Source organism: Tursiops truncatus, chromosome X (genome assembly GCF_011762595.2).
Source record: "Tursiops truncatus isolate mTurTru1 chromosome X, mTurTru1.mat.Y, whole genome shotgun sequence".
In the NCBI taxonomy this organism is placed as follows: Eukaryota; Metazoa; Chordata; class Mammalia; order Artiodactyla; family Delphinidae; genus Tursiops; species Tursiops truncatus.
Window position 1 is genome coordinate 127,182,445 of NC_047055.1, and position 25,983 is coordinate 127,208,427.

General features: G+C 49.9%; 1 protein-coding gene and 1 long non-coding RNA gene across 11 annotated transcripts in view; one reads left to right on the top strand and one right to left on the bottom strand.

The window, feature by feature from the left end:
- The window catches only part of LOC117307501 (CD99 antigen-like), a 33,076-nt gene extending 17,023 nt beyond the window's left edge, over nucleotides 1–16,053 (bottom strand). For 3 of the 10 annotated variants that reach the window (XM_073798842.1, XM_073798841.1, XM_033848976.2), the window contains exons 1-2: nucleotides 15,898–16,052; nucleotides 1,086–1,118 (exon numbers count right to left, since the gene is read on the bottom strand). In XM_073798842.1, coding sequence (XP_073654943.1) covers nucleotides 1,086–1,118; nucleotides 15,898–15,964 — 100 coding nt within the window. In that variant the 5' untranslated portion in view covers nucleotides 15,965–16,052. Of the gene's footprint in view, nucleotides 1–1,085; nucleotides 1,119–15,897 lie in introns of all 10 variants that reach the window. The other 7 variants (XM_073798843.1, XM_033848978.2, XM_033848979.2 and 4 more) reach the window with 4 other exon arrangements.
- Nucleotides 16,054–16,174: 121 nt separating this feature from the next.
- Nucleotides 16,175–25,581, top strand: LOC109551449 (uncharacterized). The gene is made up of 3 exons (XR_002178229.3): nucleotides 16,175–16,368; nucleotides 17,226–17,350; nucleotides 24,657–25,581. It is a non-coding gene; the product is annotated as an uncharacterized lncRNA (long non-coding RNA).
- Nucleotides 25,582–25,983: the final 402 nt, after the last annotated feature.

Below are 25,983 nucleotides of genomic sequence, written 5' to 3' on the forward strand. Positions count from 1 at the left end.
GACCAAGGACCCCTCCCACCTCATGACGCCAAGTGGGGGGACTGTGAGGGAAAGGGGAACCCGGGAGAACACAGGACACGAGGGAGAGCCCGGGACCTGTGTGGGAGAAGGAGGGACACGGGACCCTCAAAGGCTGTGCACATTCACTGCGTGCAGCACCCCTTTTGCTCCTTGGGACCCCCAGGCAACCCAGGCAGTGTGGGCCGAGGCCATTAGGACCACAGACACCTCCCCGGCATCTCTCCCCACCACCCAGTGAGGGTTTCATCATCAAGAATAAGACTTAACCCCCGCTGGCTTTTGGGAATATTACTGCCCTCACGGTTTTGACTCACACCTCTGCATCGGACCCCAGGAGTGAAAAAGATACCTTGGGGCCCTGACATCCATACAGTACTATGTATAAACTAGGTAACTAACGAGGACCTACTGTAGAGCACAGGGAACTCTACTCAGTGCTCTGTGGTGACCTAAGTGGGAAGGACATCCAAAAAAGAGGGGATATATGTATGTGTATGACTGATTCACTCTGCTGTACCGCAGAAACTAACACAACGGTGTAAAGCAACTGTACTCCAATTAAAAAAAAAAAAAAAAGATGTTTTCGGTTGAATACTGGGCTCCCAAATTCACATCCACTGGGAACCTCAGAACGTGACCTTATTTGGAAACACTGGTTAAGATGTGGTCACAGCGGATTAGCACAGACCCTTATAGACGAGTGCCTTTATCAGAAGGAAATGGGAAAACATAGAGGCACGTGAGGCAGAGGCAGAGACTGGGGTCATGCAGCCACCAGCCAAGGGATGGAATCAGTGAGCACACGGGGGACCAGCCCACAGGGGACCAGCCCACGGGGGACCAGCCCCTTCCCCAAGCGCATGGCAACCCCACGTGGCATTCATTCACCACCACAGAACGTGGAAATGATTCCACCAAAAAAGACTCATTTACCCTGACGAGGGCATCTTGATTTTCCTCGTCCTACGTGAGTCTAGTTATCACAGTAAGACATATTTCAAAAGATTGACTATAGTCCAATAAAATATTCCCTGTAGTTTACAAAATGTTTTAATGTTACTCACCATCAAGGGCATGCGATAAATCAAAATCCTGGCCTAAAAGAAAAAGAGTCCAATTAGAAATAAGTCAAATAAAAGTAAATTGGGAAATTAAGAAGACAATTAAAAAAGGGCATGATTTTGAGATGTCTGGCGGCTTTGAAAATGCATCACATGCTGTGATTTCTCATTTGAAATATTCACTCTCATGCGTAAACGTAAGAACATGTCAGCTTAGGTTTTACATTATGGACAACCTTAGAGTTTAGCAGCAATTAAATTAGTGGGGAACCATGATAATTCTGCACGTGCGTTGGTCTAAAAAAGCAGGTGTTTTGAAATAGGTGAGTAACGATTTCCAATACATGATGGAGAGAAAAACATCTCTGTAATTATGCGACCAAAATGTACTTCTTGTAGAAACACCAGACAACCCAGAAAAAGGTAAACTTTCTTTTAAATTTCCTGTGATCCCAGAGAAGGGGGGAAGCTGCCTTTAATTCCACGGTGCTTCTATCCTGTTGCTACTGCTTTACTGAAGCAATTTCAATACGATTTCTATTTCTATCCAATTAATGATGGATTGAAGGAAAGCACAGTTAGGGAATCAGGGAACAGTCCGCTTGGACCGTCCAGTCAGCGGAAAGGAGGGTGACAGCGGGTCGGAGGATCGTCCTGCAGGGGCAGAAGCAAAGAGCACACGTGTCCCATGTCAGGAAGTGCTGGGCGTGTAACAAGCCACCTTCATCCCCGGGGGCCTCCAGAAGGTTGCAATGTGTTCAGTCCCCCGAATGTCTCACAGACAGGTGTCAGCCTGTAACTCTCTGTCTGTCTGTCTGTCTGTCTGTCTGTCTCTCTCTCTCTCTCTCTCTCTCGTGTGTGTGTGTGTGTGTGTGCGCGCGCGCGCAGCTATGTGTGTGAGCGATTGGGGGTGTGTGTGTGTGTCCGTTTACTGAGTTGTTTGGGATCCACGGGGTTTTGTGTGTAGGTGTGTGGGTGGTTTGCATGTGTGCACATGTGTGTGTCTAAGTGCAGTTGGCATGTGTGTATTTGTGGTGTGTGTAGTGTATGTGTATATGTGGGGTTTTGTATGTGCACGTGTGTAGTTTGGGCGTGTGCCCATGTGTACGTGTGTCTACGTGCAGTTTGGGAAGTGTCTTTGTGTGTGTGATTTTCCATGTGTGTATTAAGAACAGGCAGGCAGGTAAAAAAGAATGAAATCAGGCCATCTGCAGCACCGTGGATGGACCTAGAGATTGTCATACTAAGGGAAGAAAGTCAGACAGGGAAAGCCAAACACCCTATGATATCACTTATATGTGGAATCTAAACTACGACACAAATGAATCTATCTACAAAGCAGAAACAGACTCACAGACATAGAAAACAAACTTACTGTTACCAAAGGGGAAAGGGAGGGGGGAACAGATAAATTAGGAGTATGGGATTAACAGATACACATGACTATGTATACAATAGATAAACAACAAGGACCTACTGTAGAGCACACAGAACTCTATTCAATATCTTGTAATAATTTACATGGGAAAAGAATCTGCTATATATAAATATATATAGAAGAATCACTTTGCTGTATACCTGAAACTAATATTGTAAATCAACTCTACTTCCATAAAAACTACGACATGAACAATGAGATGTGCCCCCGAATTAAAAACAAAGAAAACAACAGGCAGCAGAAGCAGCAGCATCTGGGAAGGCCCTGCGTCGGACGGACCCCAGCCCTCGAGGGGGAAGGGGCGCTGGTTTCTGGATCTCAGAGCCCGGAAGGGACAGGTGTGGTTTCAGCTGTTCCTGCAGCATGCGGCAGATGTCCACGTGGTAGCCAGGGCGGCTGGGGAGGGTGGGATTTGTTCAGCCCCGAAGAGCCCCCCGGGCAGGTGCAGAGCCTACACATACATGCGCGTCTCTGGTCCTGTACGTCTGCCTAGAGACCCACAACCGTTATCACTCCCTCTACGCTCCCTCTGCCGAAGCGACGGCGCTGGGACCTTCCTGAGATATTCAGCGCCCCTGCCATCGGGACGCCTCCACACCTGACGGTGGCGGGGGGCGGGGGGGGGGAGGCAAGTAACCCCAAACAGAGCGATTCAAGGAGCGGACGATGCTGCGTTTCGGACGGGGATTTGGAAAGAACAAGCAGACAAGGCTCTTTGGAATGTTGAAACCAACAGCAACACACTTGAACGTAAGATGTTGCTACACGTGATGCGTGCGCGCGCATGCTCCTGTGTGGGTGTGTCTGTGTACGGATGTGCACGTGAGTATTCTCGTGTGCGCGTGTCTGTGAGCACGTGCACCCGCGGGCGTGCACACTGCATGTGGGTGAACTGCACGCGTGCCCACGTGTACCTGTGCACATGCATGTCCACGTGCACTGGTGCGTGTGCGGTGCAGGTATGTGCTCATGGGCGCGCGTGCACGCAAATATGCGTCGAGCGTGAGTGTTGTGTATGTATGCGTGTCTGTGCCCTGCGTGTGAGCATGCGTGCACGTGTGTGTGCACATGTCTGTCTGTCTGCCTGGTAGCTCCGTGTCCAGGGCCTGGAGCCTCCCCAGCCCACCTGGGCCCCGTGCCCCGCCCCGCTCCCCGTGCATCTGGGCTCCTGAGTACCGTTGACGTGGCCTCGCTTAGAGGAGAGCTCACGGCTCAACGCAGAGCCCTCTGCTGAGCCCCCGGGGTCCCGCACGAAAACCCAGGAACAGCAGACCCAGTGGGGCTGGGGGAGGGGCCGGGCATCCGAGGGGGACACCCAGGCATTTCTCTTCCGGCTGCCGTTGCCCAGCCCATCGGAGGCAGCCTGCACCGCCTCTGCAGCTTCCAGGCGGCCCCTCCAACCTCCAGATGCGGAAGGGGACACCTCCAGATGTGAGGCGGCCCCGCCAGACGCAGGGCCTGAGTCATCCCCACAGCTCACACACCCCCTGCCGTGCGCCCTCCCCCACCGCCGTGCGCCCTCCCCCACCGCCGTGCGCCCTCCCCCCCAGCCATCTGTTCGGCTCCCTCCTCCCGAGACCGAGGACAAGCCCCAGGACGTCCCCAAGGCCACCCTGGGCGCCGGCTCCTCCGGGGGAGCTGTGCAGCTGCACGTGCCTCACAAACCCGCTGAACCGCGAATCTGAGGTTCCACAACCACGAACTGTGCAAGTGACGAGCGCACAGCACGAGGCCCGAATCCGGTTTCCCTTAAATTCCATCAGGGTGGCGCACTGACGCACACATCACAACGAGGATATAAATCCTACGGATAATAATTTATAGAGATGATCAGTTACACAATTTATACACGGAGCTTATAAATTATACAAATGGAAATAGAAGTGAAATAAATACGGAAACAAAACTAGAACAGAAACAAAATATAGATCGGGGCTTCCCTGGTGGTGCAGTGGTTAAGAATCCGCGTGCCAACGCAGGAGACATGGGTTTGAGGCCCGGTCCTGGAAGATCCCACATGCCACGGAGCAGCTAAGCCCGAGCACCACAACTACTGAGCCTGCGCTCTAGAGCCCACAAAGCACAACTACTGAGCCCATGAGCCACAACTACTGAAGCCTGCGACACCCGTGCTCCGCAACAAGAGAAGCCACCGCAATGAGAAGCCCGCGCGCCACAAAGAAGAGTAGCCCCCGATCGCCGCAACTACAGAAAGCCCACACGCAGCAACGAAGACCCAACGCAGCCAAAAATAATAAGTAAAAAATTAAGAAAAAAGAAAACTAGAACAGAAAGAAAATATAGTTGCAATAATAATTACAGAAATTACAAACTATAGAATTTATCATTTATATACAGAACTTATAAATTATATAAATATATAAAAATAAGTAGAAATAAGCTTTAGAAACAAAATTAGAAGAGAAATTAAATATAATTACAGAAGTTACAAATTATGTCATTTATACTTTAGACAGAATTTATAAGCTATATAAATAAATATATACAAATAAAATAGAAATAAATTATACAAGCAAAATTAGAAAAGAAATAAGATAAAGTTGCATAATAATAAATTACAAATTATATAAATTATAATTTATACACAGAACCTATCATTATGTAAATGAATATACGTTTAAATATAATAGACATAAATTCTAGAAATAATATTAGAATAAGAAATAAATTTTATAACTATAAATTATGTAACTTATAATTTATACACAGCACCTATCAATTATATAAATGAACACCTGTATACATATAATAGAAATAAATTCTAGAAATAAAATTAGAAAATATAAATTTTATAATAATGAACTATAAATTATGTAATTTATAATTTATACACAGAACCTATGAATTATATCAATGGATATATGTATACATGAAACAAACTCTAGAAAGAAAATAAGGGTAGAGATAAAATTTAAATTTTTATAATAAATTATAGAAATTATGAATTATACATAAATTTTATCATTTATACACAGAACCTAATAATATAAATACAGGCACAAATAAAATAGAAATAAATTCTAGAAATAAAGTTAGAATCAAAATAAAAATTAGGCAGTTAAAAGATTTCTTGGGCTTTCAGATTTTCCTACTAATGAGGTAAGAATCACGTAAAACTAACAGTAGCCATGGATGAATTTTCTGGACGGCCTGCATGCTCCTGGAGCTGTCTAGATAATACCATTGATCTGCAAGACCCTCTTTTAGGGAGGAAGAAACGGAGACCCCAGAACTCGCCCCCAGTCCCCTGCAATGTCAAGGGCAACACCAGGGTCCCCCCGGCCCTGGCCCCGTGCAGGCTGGTCACTGCTCTTCAGGGCTGGTCCAGGGCCAGAGGTGATGGTGAATGCTGTTTGAGCTTATTTTATTTCTAAATATTAGAGATGCCCTTACTTTTCTGTAGCTAGGAAGGAATTGCTCCAGACATAGTTTTGCCGTTTCTCGAGCCATGTCATTGAACATTCTGCCTTACAGATTTTGTGACAAGGAGGGGAAAGGTTCTTCTCCTGTACCATAACCCTGGGGGTGCCACTCTGGGCTGGGTCAAGCTTTGGAAGAACCCAGAGCATCTGGGGACGCTGTGGGCTGGGCTCCGGGTGCCGTGGACCAGTGAGTTTTAGAATTTGGGGAGCCCAGATTCCTGGGCCCCGATCCCAAAGACACTGACTCAGTGGGTGGGAGCCAGGCCTGTGACTCTGAATTTCTAACAACCTCCAGGTGATGCTGATCCTGGTGGGTGGGCTGGGATGGCAAGAGTGGCCCAGGACCCTCATCCCGGCTGTAGGGAGGTAGTTCTAGGACCCCGGTAAATTCAGTCTCCCTGAGCTAGGAAACCAAGTCATTGTCACCCTGAAAGATAACCTCCAGGATCTGACTCAAAGCCCCAAATCCATTTCCAATTTTATCACCCTTCACCTGGGTCACCGCCCTGCCCCTTCGCACTGGCCCTAAATGACCCGTCAGAAGGCCCCAAACTTGATCAGTTCACAGAGGCTTTGCATCTCCAGAAACTGGCCCAAGGCCCCTAACCTAGACCTGACAGTTCTGTTTATTAATCACAGTCAAGGCACGTCATCCGTAGTGGTTCTGTTCTTACAGTCGCCGGAAATGCTGAATGAGCTAATAATATTCAATCATGGCTCCTGGGGAACTCCAGGGTTAAGTCCCTGCGCCCTCAGGTCACACCGCCGTCAGTTAATCGCACATAACCTTGTTTCATGCATGTTTCTGTGGAATTTGATCTTATTTAATCTAGACTGTTGATGCTCACAGCACTCTTTCTCCCGCCTAAAGGAAGCTCATCTCACACACGTATTTCAGGCACGCGGCAACCTCCTCGTGCTTAGAAGCAAAATCGCAAGCATAAAGCACAAAAATGCGGCACGACACAGATACTTGTTTACAATCTAAGACTGGAGAGGTGACTCCGTGTTTTTGCAGCTGGGCACAAATCCCCGAACTCAGTATCAATTTGGGAGTTACCAATAAATTGTAGCAAGTAGGCAGATTTGCAAATATGGAGTCTGAATGCTGAGGATGGATGGTACAATCACTACTATGACTGGCCAAGAAGTTCACTCGGGTTTTTCGGTAAGATGTTATGGAAATACAATAGATGTCACTCTATGTCCCTCGAAAATTTACAATCCCCCCAGCATCCTGTGAATGATTTGAGGGGTCATACAGTTTGGGCACCTTGTCCGTCCTTGGGGCTTCCCTCGAATCCTCTACTTGGCCGTAAATGCCAATCTCTTCTGTCCATACCAGGAAAACTCCTATTCAGTCCTCAAAGCCCCGATAAGAGGCTGCCCTCCTACAGGAAGCCCTCAGCATCCCTCCCAGCCAGACTAAAGCATTTCCATGGGTGATTCCTATGCATATTACAGTTTCTGAAGCTCAAATACAGATCTTGGTTCTCATCTCTGGCTGCACATCCAAGGAGACCTCGTAAGTCCCGAGACCCAGGCTGTGCCCCAGGCCAATTAAAGAAAAAACTTTGGGGGCCGGTTCGCAAGCCACTAGTATAGATTTTTATTTCCTTACTACTCCTTAACACAGCTGGTCCCTTCTCTCTCATTTCTGCTGTCCTGGTCCAGGCTCTGCCAACACCCTCGGCTAAGGCCAGCATCTTCTTCCCCTGCACACTGGGTGGCTGGTTTAATATAATCCGTTTCCCTGGCAGTCCTATGTATTTTATTTTATGCATTAAAAAGAAATGTTATTCTGAGGGGGAGTCCCCAGGCCTTCTCAAAGTACCTGAGCATCCAGGAAAGAAAATGGTTAAGGGCTTCTTGTATTCTTCCTGGAAGGATTTGGGGGGGGCAGGGGGAGCCTTAAAAATGAAAGCAGAAATGGAGACAGGAGCATAGGTGGAGAAAGATTTAGAAAATGAAATCAACAGGATTCGCTAACATCGGATATGGGAGAAGGAGCTGGCAGGAATGAAAGCTGACTTTTCATTTTGAGAATCTGGGCAAATGGTCCTATCACAAGAAGCAGGAGTGAAGGAGGACATGCCGGCCTGGGAGAACATCATGAGAAGCCCGGGATATGGAGCAATGTAGACACCGTGGGTGCATCCAGACGGACCAGATCTATCAGCATTTATGGAAGTTAGCCTAGGGTGGAGAGAGATCTGGGGGTGGGACTGCAGGGGAACCAGCATCTGCCTTCCAAGAGGTGACCAGGAAAGCTTTCTCTGTGGTAGCAGGATGCAGTCCACACCGCAGCTGAGGCTCATCTTCTGCTCCGTCCTTCCCATGCCCTGATTCCTTCCCCAACTCTGAGTCAGCTCCTTATCTTGTAGGAATGCAGAGATTATAACCCACTGCCTGGTGCTGTGCTTACGGTGAGTCTAGGTGCTGGTGGTTTCAGAGCAGTGAGATAATGGCCCCCTCCAACTGGCAACCACTTGAGACAGGTACTGCAGCTATCTATCTATCTATCTATCTATCATCTATCTATCTATCTATCTTCTATCTAATCTGTCATATCTATCTATCATCTTTTATCCATCCATTCATCCATGCATCATCTATCTTTTGACATCTCTCCATCTATCCTGTGTCTATCTATCATCTATCCATTATCTATCTTCCACCATCTGTCTGTCTATCCATCCATCCTCTATAAACCTATGATCTGTCTATCTATCATCCATGCACCAATCAATCATCAATCACACCTGTCCAGGCCACTAGTCTTTAGTTAATTCCTCAGCATGGAGTCGAGTCAGGGCAGGGGGAGGGGGGAGGGGGGAGGGGGGGGAGGGGGGAGGGGAGGGAGGGGGGAGGGGGGGAGGGGAGGGGAGGGGGGAGGGGAGGGGAGGGGGAGGGGGGAGGGGGGGGGGAGGGGGGGAGGGGAGGGAGGGGGGGAGGGGGGAGGGGAGGGGAGGGGGGAGGGGAGGGGAGGGGGAGGGGAGGGGAGGGGAGGGGTGGGGAGGGGAGGGGGTGGGGAGGGGAGGGGGTGGGGAGGGGAGGGGGGGGAGGGGAGGGGAGGGGGGGAGGGGAGGGTGGAACGCCCTGCGGATGCACAAACAGAAACAGCCGGAATTCGCTGGCTGCATTGTCTGCGGATGACGAATGCCTTCCAAGTCCCGGAATACAACAGGTCTGGCTCTTTGCCTTCTCACGAAGGGCGGTGAACAGGCAGCAATGAAAATGAATTCTCTCTCTCTCTCTCTTTTTTTTCCTTCTCAAAAGCACCCTTGGGAGTCATTACTTGGCTCTTTGAAAAGTTGCTGATGCCCTGCGGCTTTATGGCCCTTTTTGAAAACAGAGGGATTCTATCAAAAATGTCCAAGTGCAGAAAGCAAGAGCGATGGAAAAGGGGTTCAGATCTGCAATGGGTTTCAAACGCCCCCGCCTGCCTTCTGCGGAAATAAAGACATTTTACGACATGGCCCAGTCCACCCAGACAGCTGAACTGGCACCGAAGCCACACCGATGCTTACTTAGCAAAGCGTGGGTAAAGTATGCTGGTGTTTTCTACTCTAATCTATTTGATCTTCCTTGTTTCAACGCTGCTGGACGTGCACTACATTCCCAGCCTGTCCAAGGGTCCCTAATCGCCACTGGAAAAACACCACTTAGAGAGCTTGTATCTAACTCTAGGGGGAGAAAAAAAAAAAAAGAAGTTTCTGGTTTTCTGTTTACGGGATTTTTAAAAAATAATACGAGTAGCGAGACGGTGGCCACACCGAGTCATTCAAGACAAAGCTGAAACTAACACAGCCGTGTACCGACTCCCAAAAGTGCCATAAGAATTAGGCGAAGAGGGGCTTCCCTGGTGGCGCAGTGGTTAAGAATCCGCCTGCCAATGCAGGGGACACGGGTTCGAGCCCTGGTCCGGGAAGATCCCACATGCCGCGGAGCAGCTAAGCCCGTGCGCCACAACTACTGAGGCTGCACTCTAGAGCCCGCAAGCCACAACTACTGAGCCTGCGTGCCACAACTACTGAAGCCCACGCGCCTAGAGTCTGCGCTCGGCAACAAGAGAAGCCACCGCAATGAGAAGCCCGTGCACCGCAATGAAGAGTAGCCCCCGCTCTCTGCATCTAGAGAAAGCCCACGTGCAGCAACGAAGACCCAACACAACCATAAATTAATTAATTAATTTTTAAAAAAAGAATTAGGCGAAGAATACAAACAAACAAAAAAAAAGGAACTCCTGTGTCCCTATGTGGACAGATACAGATGCAGATGTGAAAGACACAGGCAGACCTCATTTTATTGCATTTAGCTTTACTATGTTTTTTACAAACTGAGGGTTTGGGGCAACCCTGTTTCGACCAAATTTATTGGTGCCACTTTTCCAACAACTTTTGTTCACTTCATTTCTCTGTGTCACATTTTGTAATTCTCGCAATCGTTCAAACTTTTGCATTATGATACGTGTGTGACGGTGACCTTTGATCAGTGATCTTTGATGTTACTACTACAACTCTCCGAAGGCTCAGAGGATGGTTAGCATTTTTTAGAAATAAAGTATTTTTCAATTAAGCCATGTTCATTGTTTTGTTTTCGGTTTTTTTTGCGGTACGCGGGCCTCTCACTGTTGTGGCCTCTCCCGTTGCGGAGCACAGGCTCTGGACGCGCAGGCTCAGCGGCCATGGCTCACGGGTCCAGCCGCTCCGTGGCATGTGGGATCTTCCCGGACGGGGGCACGAAGCCGTGTCCCCTGCATCGGCAGGCGGACTCTCAACCACTGCGCCACCAGGGAAGCCCCATTGTTTTTTTTTTAAGACATAATGTCACTGCACATTCGACAGACTACAGTCTAATGTAAACATGACTTTCACATACACTGGGAAACCAAAAAATTCATGTGACTTGCTTTTACTGGGGTGGTCTGGAACCGAACCCGCAATCTCTCTGAGGTGTGCCTGTCCTATTAATTAGGTCAATACACATAGGAATTTTGGTTAGTTAACCTCTTTCACGCAAGAGATTAGGCACGAACAAAAAAAGAACATGTAGTGTTGGGTGGGCAACCAGAACTCCCTGGGAGGATAAAGCCAAAATCAGAAGCAATACGGCAGCATCTCCTAAGACCAACCATTTGTGTATCCTACACAACCTGGCCATTGTCCCAGAAGGACACATATAACAGAATATTCACGGCTGTTGACTGTGATTGAAGTGTCTATGTGTGTATGTGTGTGTGTGTGTGTGTGTGTCTGTGTGCATGTGTGTGTCTGTGTGCATGTGTGTGTGTGTGTGTGTGTGTGATGTGGGTCTTTGTCCTATAAGGTTGGAAGGGACTGTAAATTAAAAATAAAAGCCCTGGTGGAAACAAAGGAAGAGACTTCTCTTCCCTCGCCCTTTGCTTCCAGAAGATCTTTCTCTGTCCTTTTCCAAGGTGGGTAAATATTTTCAGTGGCTAAAGGAGCCTGTTTTGATGACCTGTATAGAACGGGTGACATTTACTTAGCTACTTTTAAAAGTGCGTCTTTGCGGCCTTAGTGGGTCACCTGGGATGCATGTCACATCCTGGCGTCACGCTCACTCAGTCATAAAATGGGTTTCTTTCCCTTTTACCGTGGCAGAGAGGCTTTCTGGGTTGATGTTGGGTTGAATTCTAATTCCCCAACAACACCTTCCCTGTTCCACCAGAGACGCTCTGGTAAACACTACCGCCACGAAGGGGCTGCCGTGACTTGTATCACGAAACCCATGTTGATAACAGTGCTTGCGGGTAGTTCATTTTCAAGTATGTGTCATCCTCTGAGGGTTAGAACACACCCCTCTGTCTGCAGAAAACACTTCCAAAACCACTGTATCCCCCCAAAAGGACTTTCGGAGATCTGTAAACACACACTCCATCGTTAACCCTGAGAACTGGCAAAGGAGATCAAAGGGCAATCTCCGCTGATTTACATGGGACGGACACCCGGGTGTCAGAACAAACCACATGGGGACTCGGTGAGATGTCTTGTGCCAGATGTGTCTCCCCAGCTGCCACCAGGGCTGGGCGTCCTCCAACAGCTGGGTGTCTGAAGGATTCTGTGGAAAGCCAGGACGCTGAATGAGTCGACACCTCACCCCAAGACAACCTCCGTCTTCTTTCTAACCCCGTCTGTAAGTCATACACAAGCATGGGATTCTTTTCTCCCTAAAAGAAGCCACCGTGATTGGAAAATCTCAGTAGGAACAAACACATGGGCTCCATGTGTGTGGTAGTCAGTCTCCTTTGGGAGGAAAACCTCAGCTGGAAAAAATTCCACATTTCATCCGTGAAAACCCTGCCTCCTACACGTCGGATGGATATAACTACTCGACCACCTGCATTCTTTTTCCGAACACTCAGCATATCACCCACATGAAGAAAAGTGCATCTCCCCCCATGAAGAAACCGCCCCCCAAAATCAAATATTTTAATATCTCCAGATGGAAAAAAAAAGGGGGGGGGAGTTGAACCATCATAAACTGAGAATGAAGAAAAAGCCAAAGCCCTAAAGGAAATAACACGCAATTAACTTTTTATCAGAGCCGAACACGCAGGCAGGACAATGAAACTCACTTTCTCTGCGTGGCAGGCAGAAACAGGAATAGCCGGACGGGAAGCCGGAGAAGCCACACCTGCTCGGGCGGGGATGAGGAGGGAATCCCCGGAAACCCAGCAGTTGCCCCGGAAGTGTCGCTTTCCCTATAGGCGTTTCTGGATTTTCGAACGGCACTGGCTACTGTGCAGAGGCTGGCATGGAGCGTGGGGTCCTGGAGTCAGCACCTTACTGGACCCATTTCCCACCCGGTCCGCCCTTAGGTCGCCCAGGTGCCAGGAGTTCTAAAGCCCGGGATGTGAGTGTCCTACCTGGAGGAAGACTACGGAAACCAAACCCCCAGCCACCAGCAACCTGGAACGTGTGACACAAATCCCTGGGTGTCTCAGCCTCAGCACGACTGACATTGGGGCTGGAGGACCCTCTGACGTGGGGCGTCCTGGGCACTGCGGGGTGTGCAGCAGCTTCCCTGGTCTCCACCCACCAGGTGCCAGGAGCAGCCCCTCCCCGCAGTGTGACAACCAGAAACGTCCCCAGACATTGTCATATGTCCCCCTGGGGGACCAAGTCATCCCAGGTTGCAAACCACAGCCACAGGTAGGCAAATGGATGGACGGACGGATGGATGGATACATAGATAAATGATTGATATTAAGTCTCCAGGCTCGGTCAGGGTTTCTCAGCCTCAGCACGACTGACATTGGGGCTGGGTGACTAATACGGGGCGTCCTGGGCACTGCGGGCTGTGGACCAGCAGCCCTGGTTGAGACAGCCCCCTACAGTTGAGACAATCACAAACGTTTCCAGGCATGGCCAAGTGTCCCTGGTGGCGGGAGGAAGCAGGGCTCCATTGAAAGTCGAAGCTGCCTCTTGCCTTCTAGGGCCCCTGCGTCTCTCCACCCCACGCCGTCCCACGGGGGTTTCCAGAAAAACCTGGGAACACAAGAGCCCTGGGTCCCAAGGCCTCAGAAACCAGGCCAGTGCTACCTGCATCCCGATGAAGATCTACCCCTGACTCAATGGACTTCTGTAGCCAGAATGGAAACGAAGCCAAACCCCGATTTCTAGAGGGAAGTGTGTTCTGAACTTCAGCAACTCAAAAGCAAACTTTCCTGATAAAACCCCATTTGTATCTTAGGAACAGTCCGTTCCCTGCCTCGGACCCCAGAAGGATCAGGCAGGGGCGGGGGAGGCGCCCTCCAAGAGATCAGCACGTATCAAGGCTCTGTTCTCCCTCTGTTCTTTCGGGGCGAGGCTGGCTCTCCACCCCCGCGCTGCTCTGTGCTCCCCTCCCATCCCCCTGCCATTCAAGCCCCAACATCTGCTGGCTGAAAGCATCAACCAACCCCGAGTAGCTGGAAGCAACCTGCATGGAAGTCAGGCAATTCCAGGCTAACGGTGCTCTGGGTTTCTTCTAAAAATTACACATTTTATATACAGGGTAGAATACAACCTGTACGTGAAACCTGTTAAAAAACAAACACACGAAAAACAACTGTCACCAGAGACAGCTTCCAACTCAGCCACACCCTCACACTGGCCAAGGCTGTGTTCCCCACCCCTGAGTCCTTGAACTGTGGGACTGTCACCATTCTTCGGCCCTGTGTCCTATCTGCCTGGTGAGATGTTTCCCTTCCCCCAGCAGATGGTACCTTCCTGGGCGACCAGAACCCCTTGTGATCCATCTCCCTGGGGCGAGGCACACAGTTAAGGGCTCAGAGGGCAATTAACTCACGAAACATGAATGAAGGTGTAGCCAGGGGGGTGCACGAAAAAGTCTCATGAGCAGGTGGGACTCAACCACACGGCAGGAAAAAAAAAAAAAAAACAACAACTAATGAAGAACTCTGTGGGGAGGCAGCTAGGTGGGATTTAGGGCAGGAAACAGAGAAACAGGAAACCCATCCCAGGCCCTCCCCACCAAGCTGTAAACTATTCCAAGAGTTTCCCGTGGATCAGGCTGAATTGGTTCTAAAGCCTGCAACGAACACACAACTTCTAGAATACGTGGCACACATTTTAAAAATGCAGACATCGATTAGCAAATCCTCCCCAAACTAAAACTCAGGCGGGGGACCAGGGCTCAACATTCAACCTCTAGCGCTGAGCTGGAAATTTCCAGGTAAACACCGGGCCTTCTCTGTCCTGTGTCTGGTTCCTAAAACGTGTCCTCCACCGACCAGACCACTCCTGAAAAGACACTGCCCTAGTGGCTGTGCACTTAAAAATAACCACGTAAGGACAGAAAACAACCGTTAGTCGGAGAAACCCGTTTTTTATGCCACGCCCAGCAGGATCCCAACTTTCCTTTTCAAAGAAGAGAGAGACAGGAAAACTGGATCTCAACTTCCATTTTAAAAGGAGAAAGACAGAAAAACGCAGGCAAGAACCAGAAACAGGCCAGGTTGGCTGGGGAGTGTGGGCGTCCCGGGCGTCCTGTCCTTCTCCTGACACTTTTTTGGGTGCGGTTTTCCGAATTATCTACTCGGACACACGGACGATCGGCTGAGAACACGTGTCCCTTGGCGGCGTCGTTCTGCACCCGACCGCGCGCTCGCCAAAAGTCCCCGCGGCCCGGACACCGCAAGAGCTGCTGAGCGTTTCTAGAGCCCCGAGTTTTTCCTGGCTTCCTCCCCCTTTCCCGGGTTTCAGGCTCCCCGGCCGAGTCCAAATTTAGTCCCGGGCCGCAGGGCGTGGCGCCCGGAGGCGGCCACCGAGCGCCTGAACAAAGACGCGGTCCCCGGGCCCTGCCAGCGCTCTGGCCGGGGCGCGGGGCGGCCGCAGAGGCGCACACCCGCGCCCGGGAACTGAAGGGAACCCCGGGGGGAGGAGGAGGGAGAGGGGACTCGGGGGCCACCGCCCCACCCAGGGGCCTTCCAACTTTTAAGAGTCTGTGAATGTGAAAACAAACGCTGACATTCCGCCTGCGGAGTGAGTGCAAAGGCGCCCGGGAAGAAAGCGGGGAGGAAAGGGTAAGGCCGCCTCCTTGGGCCGTTGGCCACCCGTTGGCACAGCGGGTCCCTCTAGGCGGGAAGGACGGCTCAGGGCTCCCCGGCGCGTCGCCCTCCACGCGCCACCCCCCCACACACACAGTGCGCCCCCAAAATACGTCCCTCGCCATGCGTCCCCCAACGTGTGTAGGCCCCGCACAGCGCGCCCCCGAGGTGCATGCTTCCCCAGTGCGACCCCCAAACTACGTGTCCTACGCACTATGCCCCCCGAAGTATGTCCACCCCACACGGAGCGTCCGTCCCCCAAGGTTCGACCCCCTCCCATGGCCCTTCCCTGGGGCCCCGACGCGGGTCCCCAAGCCAGGCCCGCGCCCCCGTGAGCCCCACCGGCCGCCTCTCACTCACCCCGGGTGGGCACCTGGGTGCCAAGCAGGCCGAACAGCAGCAGCGCGAGGGCCGCCCGGCGCGCCATGGTGCGCCCCGCGACGCACAGTGTCTGTCCCGGGAGTGGCGCGAGGACGGTGGCGGCGGGAGGGACACCCCCGGGGCGGGGCCGGGTCAGGGTGCAGCGCGGTCGCCCCGCCCCGGCCTCAGCCCTCCCCGCTGGCGGCCGCCCCACCCCTGGGCCACAGGGAGCCGCAGGGGCAGGGCACGCGCTCGGGAGGCGGGGCGAGGCCAGTCTCTCCTGCTCCCAAAGTGGAGGGCCGCGTCTCCACCCTCCCACCCCTCTTTAACGGGGACCCCCCCCGGGCGGCCTCTCTAGACAACGGAGTGAAGCCCCCGCTCCGGGGTCTGCTAAGAGTGGACCCCCTGCCTCGGGTGCAACAGCCCGCGGTCCCCAAAGTCCAGTCTGGAGTAGCAGAGCGCAGAGCACGGGTAGGGGTTTCCGGGCGCAGGGCCGCCCTTACTTCCCAGCCTGACCAAGGACCTCCTTTGCAGGAGCCTCCGGGCTCCGGAAGCGTCTCCCCGCCGAGCCGGAGGTGGGGAGGGGTGGGACATGTCTCCCCTCCCCCATCCGAAGCAGCTGGCGCCCAGGTTGGTGGGGGGAGAGGCATCTCTGGCGACAGTCACAAGCCACAGCTGCAATGTGGGTGCCCTTCCCTGTCCCGGGCTTACAATATTTTTTAAATTAAGGTATTAGCTTAAAATTCTATCCGTGTTCCTTCAGGACACTGGAACGAAGGTGTCAGACAGAAATAGCCCTGAGTCACATTCCGGGATTCTACCCTCCCGACCCTACCCAGGGCCAGGTCTTACCCATCACACCCCTCCGGCTCCCGGGATGACTCAGGGCCCCTCCTCCCTGCCCTCCTGACACCTGTCCTTCCGCCGCCATCTGCCGCCATACACAACGGACACGTGTACCCACTGGGTCAGACACACATCTGGCCAGAGGTGCCTGGACCCACACCCCAGGGCCCCCAGACTGCTTATCTTACAAGACCAGCAATCTGAACAAACACACCTGTACCCAGGGACAAGGTGGTTCTTTTTCTCGGCCAACTGAAACCCCAACACATGATTGTAGACTACAGGCAGGAAGGTAATGTAATCATTTTCGGGCGAAAACAAAAACCAAAAAAACCGTCTTTGAAGTGTCCCTTCTTGTAGCTAACCTGGGTTGACCACTCAGCCAGAGAGCCCCATACCTCCAGGGAAATTTCTCTCTATATGTTTTTCTACCCCTCGCTTTTCAGCCTTGACTCTGCCAATTACCACTTTCCCTTTTCCAGACCACAGTCTTGGGGCCAATAGAGGACATATGGACCCTGGTCAGTTGTAAACAAGAGGACGTCCAGGGCACTTCTGAGGGAGGAAGGGGATGTTGGAGCTGCTGCAGCCATTTTGGCACCTTGAGGTAAGCCAGCCTCTGAAAGAAGCATAGATAAAGAAACCATGTGCTTCCTGCCAAGGTCAAATTCCAAAGACCCTTCCCTGGGAACTTTTCAGCTCACCCCAATTACCTTCAAAAGAAAGGTCCTACCTGGCAAATCTCCAGCCTCCAACAATTGAGCTGGACCACGGCTGACACTTTTCTCTTTTTAGAAGCTTCTGGAGGCTGTGTGCCTTTGGTCACCGAGGGGCTGAGTCCCCATCATCAGCCATAACCTCAGGCACCATTGCTCTCTGAATGCCAGGGCTGGAGGTTTTAGATTTATGTCCCTACAGGGAGGCATTCTGAAGGCTTCTGTAATTTAATAGATGACTTTCGGCTACTTCTCTTCTTTTTTTTTTAAGCGCTGCCTTCCTTAGTTCAAAATAAAAATTTCCATAACATCATGCAGATGCTTTGGCTTCAGAAAGCTCTAACTTCCAGAATGAAAATTAAATTACCTGAAAAAGCTTCCTCCCTTGTATCCAAACACCACAGAGCCCATGTGAAGTCCATAAGCTGGACTGGGAGCTGGATAGAACGCATTTTGGGAGCAGGCTTCTTGCTCCGAGTGGGGAACCCAGGGGAGTCATCAGTGAGATGCGTTAAACTGTAACGTGCTTAATACATGATGAACTTGGAACCTGCCTTCACTGATCACTTCAATTGTTGCTACCAAAAAAAAAAAAACCCAGAAAACAAAAAGCCTCACACGCTCCCCAAGCATCACAGAGCCTAAACTGTTAGATGTTTGCCAAAAAAAAAAACAAACAAACAAAAAAAGAAAAACAAAAAAAAACTGTTAGATGTTTGCCAGAGTTATTTTTCAGGAACTTGGGTTCAGCTGTGTCCAGTTTGAGCTCAGGCCAGGTACGACTGGTCAACACCACAGACCCTCCAACGGGGCATTTCTGAGAGTCCACTTGATGACATTTTCACATCCCAGGGCCAAAAACCCAACCTTCAGAACAAGCTAATGCCAACATTTTCTGAACAATGGTCCCATGAAGAAGCCTGGACCTTAGTTGCACCTTCTCAGAGTGACGATCAACTCACTTTTTTTTAAAAATTTTTTTTAAATTTAAGTATAGTTGATTTACAGTGTTTTGCTAGTCTCTGCTGTCCAGCAAAGTGACTCAGTTATACATAAATAGATACACACACACACACACACACACACACATTCTTTTTTTAATATTCTTTTCCATGATAGTTTATCACAGGACAGTGAATACAGTTCCCTGTGCTCTGCAGTAGGACCTTGTTGTTTATCCATGCTATATGTATTAGTTTGCATCTGCTGACCCCAAACTCCCAATCCATCCCTCCCCCACCCCCCCTCCCCCTTGGCAACCACAAGTCTGTTCTCTATGCCTGTGAGTCTGTTTCTGTTTTGTAATTAAGTTCTTTTGTGTTTTAGAACACAAAATTTTAGATTCCACGTATAAGTGACATCATATGGTACGTGTCTTTCTCTGACTTACTTCACTTGGTATGATCATCTCTAGGTCCATCTGTGTTGCTGTAAATGGCGTGATTGCATTCTTTTTCATGGCTGAGTAATATTCCATTGTGTATATGTACCACATCTTCTTTATCCATCCATCTGTTGATGGACATTTACATTGCTTCCATGTCTTGGCTATTGTAAATAGTGCTGCTATGAACACTGGGGTGCATGTATCTTTTTGAATTAAGAGTTTTATCTGGATATACACCCAGTAACGGGATTGCTGGATCATATGGTAGCTCTATTTTCAGTTTTCTGAGGAACCTCCATCCTGTTCTCCATAGTGGCTGTATCAATTTACATTCCCACCAACAGTGTAGGAGGGTCCCCTCTTCTCCACACCCTCTCCAGAATTTATTATTTGTAGACTTTTTACTGTTGTCCATTCTGACCGATGTGATCACACATTTTTTTCTTATCTTCAGTCACCTTTCCACACACTCCCCACACCTCAGCTTTGCCCCATAGATACCCTAAGCCCTTCACCTTCAGGGAGGCCAATGTGCGGTTTCTTCTCCTGTCTTCCCACCTGGCTGCCTCGTGAATAAGCCCTTTCTCTCTGCTGCAGACCCCAGCATCACAGCGTTTGGCTTGCTCGGTGTCAGGCAAGCAAACCTGGTTCAGTAACACGTGCATTATGCTGGCTGAACCACAGGACGTGACCAAGGTTGGACCATTTTTGATGGATGCAAAGGGCAATTCTGTGTTTCAGTGTTACCCTTGGTGACTCCCCGTCTTAAGCTGGGACCTCGTCTATCTCTTCAGTTTTTAACTGTTAATGCATCTGACTTTGGTCCCTTCCTAACCTGCTCTCCAAGCCAGATATTCATGCATATGTATATATTTCCTCTAAAACACACGCTCACACGTGGCTTAAACAACAGACATTATTTCTCACAGTCCTGGAGGCTGGGAGTCTGAGATCATGGCATGGGCAGATTAGTTCCTGGCCAGCCTCTCTTCCTGGCTTACAGATGCCACCTTCTTGCTGTGTCCTCACATGACGGGGAGACAGCTCTGGTGTCTCTTCCTCTTCTTATAAGGACACTAATCCCATCACAGGGACCCCATCCTCATGACCTCATCTAACCGTAATCACCTCCTAAAATCCTAACACCATCACCTCAGGAATCAGGGCTTCTGCATGTGAATTTTCGGGAACACGCACACATTCAGTCCATAACCACCTCCATCCATCAAGAATATTCTTTACAACAGAAAAATAGTAAAAACAAACACAACAGAAAACAACTATAGGCACTACAGGAAATCAGTGTGTACTGGGAAACTCCGCAGCCATTTGAAAGCATCGTAGAAGAACGTTTAATGATTTGCAGATACTCGTAAATCTTAAAGGCACAGCCTAAGCCAATGCAAGTTCTATAGAAACTCTCTATAAACAAGTGAAAGTGAATAGCAGCAAACACACTAAACCTTTAGTAGGGATTAGTTCTTAGATTATGAGGGATGTTTTGGTGTCTGCGTTTTCTAAATTTTCTGCACTGCATTATTTTTGAATAGGAGGTAAATGTATTTGAAAATTGTAAGAGTGGAAATTTGGAGAACGCCCTAGAGTGTGACCTAGTTCAGGAAGGAGGTCCTGGAAATATGATGGCAATTTAATAGGATGGAGTCTGACCTCCCCTCTCACCCGTGGACGTGGAAGCAGTGAGAACAGACAGAAGGACCACGGGAAGCCTGAAGTCCAGAAAATATATGAGCAGAGTGCCCTCCTGGAGTTGGCAGGAAATATCAAGTACTGCCGCTGAGAAAGAGGAGGCTCGAGTTGCATTCCCAGAAGCAGAACCTGAGATGGGCCTTCTTGTGCCAATGGGTTATGGAGGGAGAGCTCGCGGGAGGAGAAAGTTAGGGAGGCTGGCCAGGACAGGGCCAAGAGCTGAGCAAGGAGGTAGTGTCAGCTGGGGATGGGGCTTACCCTGACCCTGCCGGGCACTCTGGAGCGTGGAATGTATCTCCTAGAGGCCAGAGGGGCTTCTGTCCACCCCAGTCGTCAGTCGTTGGCCAGGCACTGCCTTCAACCCTAGGAAGGGAGTATACGGGCATAACCTTTAGGGTAAGGTGGCTCATCTTCAGGCCAGGACCGTTCTGTGAAGAAGGGGCAGTTAATAGCCAACACTCATAGCTGTTGGCAGTCAGGTGTCCAGGCTTGGGGAGCATCAACAATGTCCACTACATCACCACCCGCGATAAAATCAAAGCTCCATACTGTGGAAGAAGGGCTAAAGGGTATGGGATGGTCAACTTGAAGTCTCACATGTACACAAAATGGATGGCAGGAAGAAAGGAAGATAGCAAGGAGGGAAGGATATATGGATAGATGGTTGGATGGATGGATGGGTGAGTGGGTAGTAGGTGGGTGGATGGATGGATGGGTGAGTGGGGAGTAGGTGGATGGATGGATGGATGGATGGGTGAGTGGGGAGTAGGTGGATGGACGGATGAATGGATGAGTGGGGAGTAGGTGGATGGATGGATGAATGGATGTGTAGGTAGTAGGTGGATGGACGAATGGATGGGTGAGTGGGGAGTAGGTGGATGGACAGATGGATGGGTGAGTGGGGAGTAGGTGGATGGACAGAAGGATGAGTGAGTGGGGAGTAGGTGGATGGACGGATGGATGGGTGAGTGGGGAGTAGGTGGATGGACAGATGCATGGGTGAGTGGGGAGTAGGTGGATGGACAGATGCATGGGTGAGTGGGGAGTCGGTGGATGGATGGATGGATGGGTGAGTGGGGAGTCGGTGGATGGATGGATGGATGGGTGGGTGGGGAGTCGGTGGATGGATGGATGGATGGGTGAGTGGGGAGTCGGTGGATGGATGGATGGATGGGTGAGTGGGGAGTCGGTGGATGGATGGACGGATGGATGGGTGAGTGGGGAGTAGGTGGATGGACAGATGCATGGGTGAGTGGGGAGTAGGTGGATGGACAGATGCATGGGTGAGTGGGGAGTCGGTGGATGGATGGATGGATGGGTGAGTGGGGAGTCGGTGGATGGATGGATGGATGGGTGGGTGGGTAGTAGGTGGATGGATGGATGGATGGGTGGGTGAGTGGGGAGTCGGTGGATGGACGGATGGATGGGTGAGTGGGGAGTAGGTGGATGGACGGATGGATGTGTGAGTGGGGAGTAGGTGGATGGACGGATGGATGGGTGAGTGGGGAGTAGGTGGATGGATGGATGGATGGGTGGGTGGGGAGTAGGTGGATGGACGGATGGATGGGTGAGTGGGGAGTAGGTGGATGGACGGATGCATGGGTGAGTGGGGAGTAGGTGGATGGATGGATGGATGGGTGAGTGGGGAGTCGGTGGATGGATGGATGGATGGGTGAGTGGGGAGTCGGTGGATGGATGGATGGATGGGTGAATGGGGAGTAGGTGGATGGACGGATGGATCAATGAGTGGATGGATGGAAGGATGGGAGAATGGAGGGAAGGAAGGTCAGATGGATGGAGGGATGGATGGATAAGTGTTATTAGCACCTGGCCACACCGAATCACGTTCACCAGACTTTCTCCTGATGTTTAAATTATTCTTGGGGAGTCAGCCAAACTTGACAGATCTGCAACCTGGTGTATATTCACCAGCCCGCTACCCTGAATCAGGTCAGCTCTAGTGCCCTTTCAAGCTTAAGGCTTTAATCTTCAAGCCTGGGCAGCACCTGACCCGTTGGCCTTTGGCAGTCACCAGGGCCAAGCCCACAAGCATTTCCCTCCTCCAAGCCCCCACCTACACAGCTACCTGCCCGCTAGAACTTTATTTCTTATCGTCAGCATTTCTCATTGGTAGGAATCATTTCTTCCCTCATCTATCTGTCATCGAACCGATGTTAGAAAATTGAGACTAAAAAAATGTATATAGGAGTGTTTGAAATAGTCTTTAATTATATCTGAAATATTGGTGCTTCTTAATGTAAAGAGAGTGTATCAAGGAAAAGAAAAAAAAGAAAAAAAAAAAGCACAAGTAGAACACTAGTGTAGCCAAAAGTCACAGGAAATGTTTCACAGTCAAAACCGTAATTTTTTCCTGTTTAAATGCCACTGACTGGAAATGATCATGAATAAGAAATACTTCATTTTTGGTGGTACACACAGAAAAGCAGATGGCAGCAAGCAAGTCCATGTGGCTTCAATTTTACATCTGAGGCCATGTCAGGAGTGTGAAGTTGTTGGCTAAGACTCTTCCAGAAAGCTGGAAACCAAAAGAATGAGGTCACACCCCATGTGGACGGGACTCATCCAACCCACTGAGGGCTAGAATGGAAAAACAAGATGGTGGAAGGAGGAATTTGCTCCCTCTCTGCTTAAGCAAAGACATCCATCTTCTCAGGCCTTTGGACTTGGACTGACACCACCACCAGCTCTCCTGGGTGTCCAGCTTGCAGACAGCAGACCATGGGACTTCTCAGCCTCCATAGCCATGAGCCAATTTCTTTCTTTCTTTTTTTTAAATGATTTTATTTATTTATTTATTTATTTATTTATTTATTTATTATTTAGCTCCTTTGGGTCTTAGTTGTGGCACGCGGGATCTTCATTGAGGCATGCGGGATCTTTCTTTGTGATACAAAGTCTCTTCATTGGGGCACGTGGGCTTCTCTCTAGTTGTGACGTGCGGGTTTTCTCTTCTCTAGTTGTGGCACGTGGACTCCAAAGCGTGTGGGCTCTGCAGTTGTGGTGCACGGGTTCCAGAGCATGTGGGCTCTGTAGTTTGCAGCACGCGGGCTCTCTAGTTGAGGTGCTTGAGCTCAGTTGTGGTGTGCGGGATTAGTTGCCCTGTGGCCTGTGGGATCTTAATTCCTCAACCAGGCATAGAACCTGCGTTCCCTGCATTGGAAGGTGGATTCTTTACCACTGGACCACCACTAATTTCTATAATAAATCTTCTCTTATACGTATGTCCACATATCCTATTTTTTCTGTCTCTCTGGAGAACCCTGACAAATACAGAGGGTGATGGGCAGAGAGGGTGATGAGGATAGAGGATGTTAGGCAGGAGGTGGTCCAAGAAGACCTCTTTGAAGACACAGGTGGCCTCTGAGGCCACCTGAATGAAGTGGAGGTTGCAGCGTGGAACAGATTCTCCCCCCAGCACCTCCAGAAGGAATTAGCCTCACTGACCTGTTGATTCCAGATTTCTGGTCTCCAGAACTGTGAGCAAATAAGTTCCTGTTGTTTTTCAGACACCTAGTTTGAGGTAATTTGTTTTGGCAGCCCCTGGAAATACATACAAAGATCAGACCCGTGCTGACAGTCTTTCCCATAAAACAATGATGAGTCCATGCTCTTAACGATATCCTCTCTGCACTCACATGCCTTTCTTCACATCATCATTTATGTGTGTGTCTGTGAGGGAGGGTGGAGAGACATATGACAGTCAGAGGCAGAAATAATTAAGGGACACAAGTGTTGTTTGGGGTCATTCTGCTGCACCGTTGATCTGTCCTCTATTCAGTTTCTTAGGTGCAAGCAAAGAATAGACTTCTGAATGATGTTGCAAAAAAAAAAAGGAATTTGGATATTTGCAGAATTGCTAAAAGAGCCGGTGGGTGCACAGATATGAAATGTTTATATGTTTATAATATTGTATAATCCCCTTGCCTTCGGTGTGGGTGAGATCTGAGATGTGCTTCTAACCCAGAGAATATGGCAAAAAGGATGGGATGTCCCTGCCATGATTACACACGATGTAGCTTTCTTAGCAAGAAAAGCTCTATTCTCATTCTCTCTCTCTCTCTCTCTCTCTCTCTCTCCTCTAGTCACTGGCTTTGGCAAACCAAGCTGCCATGAGGTAAATGACCAAGATAGAGGAGCTCACATGATACAGAAGGATCGGTGACCTGAGAGCTGCTTCCAGCAAGATACGGAAGCATCAGCCCTGCCTGCAGCTGCTGGGAGATGAATTCCACCGACAGCCTCAAACACCACAAGAAGTGGACCTGACCCCAGATGAGCATCTGATTGAGAATACAGCCCAGCTTATCCCAGGATGGCTGCCTGCTCAGACCCTGAAGCAGGAACCCAGCTAAGCCAAGCTTGGACTCCTGGTCCAACAGAAACGATGAGATAACAAACGTGTGTTGATTTAAGATGCTAAATTTGCACTAGTTGGTTATGCACTATCAGAAAACGACTTCAGCTGGAGAAGCAGCCTTCGGACCCTGCAGACAGGAAAATGCCCCCAAACCAAACCCCAAAATTGGCCTGTGAGGATATTTCTCTGGGCACCACAGCCCCGGGAACTCAGCCTTGCTGTCCCATCTCTGCCTCTGGAGAGACTGACTTCCAGCTGTGTCTCGAGCCCCCCATGAAAAGCCTGGGAACAGATGCATCTGGTCACAGACCCCAGGATTCAGGTCCCCTCCTCCAACTGCAAGGGAAACTGGGAAATGTATTCTGAGGTTGCTTCTGCGCTGGAGTTCACGGGGAGGGGAGTGGCCCAGACGTGGGAAAGTTGTCACCATTCTGTTCAGCCCGCCATGAGCAATGGGCTTCACGATCCACTTCTTAATGGCCCTACATTCGCTAGGATGTGTCAAGGCGTCACTGAGCCAAACTCCACTCAGCAAATTCCTTCCCTGTCACCCCTGTGAGTGCGCCGTATAATCTGTTTTCAGTGTCTCGTTTAAAATAGGAGGTTCCTTTCTTCAAAGGTAAAAAGAATAGTGTACGCTTGTAAACTCAGCCAGTCTTGTTTCATCTATTGCTCATCTCACCCTGGATTATTTACAAACAAATTCCAGACATCATAAAACTTCATTTGCAAGTATTTGAGTAACTATCTCTGAAGGTGAAATTTCATATTTAAAAACCATTACACCCTAAAAATGATCGATAAATATTTGAGTATCTCTGAAGGTGAAATTTCATATTTAAAAACTACTACAGGGCTTCCCTGGTGCACAGTGGTTGAGAGTCCACCTGCCGATGCAGGGGACACGGGTTCGTGCCCCGGTCCGGGAGGATCCCACATGCTGCGGAGTGGCTGGGCCCGTGAGCCATGGCCGCTGGGCCTGCGCTTCCGGAGCCTGTGCTGTGCAACGGGGGAGGCCACAACAGTGAGAGGCCTGTGTACCAAAAAAAAAA